The 2,856-nt window shown below is 33.9% G+C and overlaps 1 protein-coding gene across 1 annotated transcript in view; it reads right to left on the bottom strand.

The window, feature by feature from the left end:
• Window positions 1-140: 140 nt before the first annotated feature.
• LOC140725638 (uncharacterized) overlaps window positions 141-2,856 on the bottom strand; it is a 35,234-nt gene continuing 32,518 nt past the window's right edge. The window contains exon 10 of the mRNA XM_073041352.1: window positions 141-2,530. Coding sequence (XP_072897453.1) covers window positions 2,420-2,530 — 111 coding nt within the window. The 3' untranslated portion in view covers window positions 141-2,419. The remainder of the gene's footprint in view (window positions 2,531-2,856) is intronic.

The raw sequence follows: 2,856 nt of genomic DNA, 5'->3' as shown, positions 1-2,856 counted from the left end.
TCCTTGTCTAATTGTTTGTAACCTTCAAATTCTTAGATTGACAAAAATTGTTGCAAGTCCTGTGTGAACTTTTATTATAATGGTTAAACAGTAGGAACTGCAAATTATAAGTTGACCACTCAGAACACCCAAGATTTGTGGCACAGTTTGGTTCAAAAGTTATAGATGATGTAGAAAACTGACACAGGTATAGCTGGACCTGGAGAACACCAAATTTGATTTTACAACCTTCCCATAATCTGTGGTGTTAATTCTACAGCCAAACTGTAATTTCCCAATATCGATTACTTTTCCTTGATTCTTATGTTGTGCTATATAAACTTCTAATTTTTTTCTAATATTTAGACGGCCACTTAAAACTTGTATAAATTGATATTCAGAGTTGAGGTTAAATCAAGCTAGTATAATCTCTCAAGTGACAGGTGTTTTGATTCAGAAATAATTCCTAAACCCATTGTGTTAAAAGATTTTGTATTTAAAAACTGAATAACTAATCTTAGTCAATTGAACAAAACTATTTCCATATAGAAAAGATCCCAAAGAGAAGATTTTACTCCATAGAAATGAAAGTTTTTGAGAACGATCAGTAACAAAGAAAGGGTTAAATACTCAAATACTTTATTGTTCAATTCCATAACAACATAGAACTAATTACAACCTTTTGTGAGTTTTTAAAAAATTATCTACCTTACACTTTGTTATTGCACTAATGTTTATAAATGTAACATTTTTACCGACTGGTTGTATGATGCATTGCGCTGCTAAACTCTGAATACGGAATGAATACAAGGTCACCAATTCAACTGGGATGGCTTCGCTGGAGATTCTGGGAATTCAGATTTAAGCATTTATTTCTGGATTATGAAAATGCAAGTATCAAGTAAAAGCTATTTATTCTCAGAATCCTGAACTATGTGTAAGTTTCTGGAATTACTAAGATCGTTTTCTAACTGTTGTGCTTGAGACCCAGACCATTCAATAATTTAGAAGGTTTTAATCATTTCTCACGTATGGATTTAATCTTAACAGGAAGAATTGATTGTTTAAAGCATATGAATATGAAATCAATATTCTGAATTTAGTGCAGACAGTAAGGTTGAGCACAATTTTGAAAACAAAATGAGTGAATTCAAGTTTTATAAAATCTGAAATCTTGCTGTAATATCAATTGAGCAGAGTACAAAGATAGTTGACACTGTTTTCAAAATGAGCATTGTTGCTCTTACTCTTCACTCAATTTCTATAGTCTGAATTAGGATAAAGTTCACATCAATAAGATGCCAGTTTTAGATTATATCTCATAATTTGACCATATGAAAAATAAAATCACATATTAAAGGATAAACAAGTAGGCAGAGGGCTGTACTGTAACGGACTAAAAATCCGTAATCAAATCACACTATGGCTGTTTTTGAATTAGAATTGTTTTCAAATCGGTAAAATAAGGACAAGGTTTCTCAATTATCTTTAAAATCAGTGTCCTTAGCTGGTCTGACCTGTGCACAACTGGTCACTGGTACATTGGGTAATAAGTCAAGTGCCCTCTGTTTATCAAAGCAGCCAACCTCTTTTTAAGACAGACAAGAGGAGGATGCATGATTACTTTTCCGGTAATGATCAAGTTCAAATAACATTAAAACAGGATAAAGTTTACTAAATTCAGGTTTGCAATATCTAGATATCCACTTTGTGCTCTTCACCTTTCAGAGTAAAACTTAAGTTAGCAGCAGTAAGTAAAATACTATAAAACAATATTAATCAGAAGGAGGAAGGATTTTCTACCATTACTGAACCAGGTAAACTTACACATCAACTTTGAGATGGATTATTATATCACTCTAGCAAACCAGTCCATCATTTCACTATTGAAATTGAGAAATTTCAGATAGTAACCCATTGTACATGTATGTGAAACAAAACCGTTTAATAGTTTGGCTTAAATATTTTAAGTCGCAGCTTAACACAATGACCTAATGAGCATTAAACATCCATGGAAACAGAAAATCCCCTTCATGGATAAGAAGGGCCTTCGCTTATCAATACCTGGGTCAGTTTCTACACTAAGACTTTAGTTTTCTCCTTGCTAAGTTATTGTAAATTTTTCTACTTCCTTTACTCGAGGTTTCAGAAATATGGAGACAATAAGGAAGTCTAAATTTATAGTCTACTGCTACATGCAATTTGTCAGCAACTGGGCAAACAAGCAAAGTTGTGCTTCTATCAAGTCTGAAGATGTCTGGGCCATGCACACACCTGGAAAGCAGGCAAACACTGCCACTGGTTCTTTAGTGCTTCAGCCCCCTCCCTGCTTTGTTTCTCTTCTCCTTTGAGATATTACAAAACAACATTTGGCCACAACTATCTGCTGGAATGCAGTTTCCTGTGAGGAGTTTCAGTCAGATTCATACTGTTTGCTTGCTCACTCCATAAGCTTGCACTCACACAGTTCTCTGTAGATCAATTTTCTTACTTCAGGCATGTCTTTTTGAGAAAACTGAAAGGGTCGTCCTAGAGCCAGGCACTTGCAGTACTAGAAGGACAATCAAAAAGTTTGGTATGAACAACTTTAACAAACTGCTTTGAAATACTGGCAGGATGTGGGAAAATACTCATGTATTCAATACTCATGTAGCTCATTGTACTTTCAAGAAACACATGCAAATGTTATTTTAGTATTAATTTAATAATACAGTAATGATTTTGTGTGCATGAAGATACCAACAGAAACAATTAATTACTAATTTTTTATTTTGATGGCATCAGCTGAAGAAAGAATATTGGGCAGGTTGCCGATGTAACCCAGGACTAGATGGCATGGTTGACAGTTCTATCTTTACATGCTTTGTAAAATACTAT

Source organism: Hemitrygon akajei, chromosome 3 (assembly GCF_048418815.1).
Source record: "Hemitrygon akajei chromosome 3, sHemAka1.3, whole genome shotgun sequence".
In the NCBI taxonomy this organism is placed as follows: domain Eukaryota; kingdom Metazoa; phylum Chordata; class Chondrichthyes; order Myliobatiformes; family Dasyatidae; genus Hemitrygon; species Hemitrygon akajei.
Note: the sequence above shows the minus strand (reverse complement) of the source record. Positions and strands in the feature narration are given on the sequence as shown.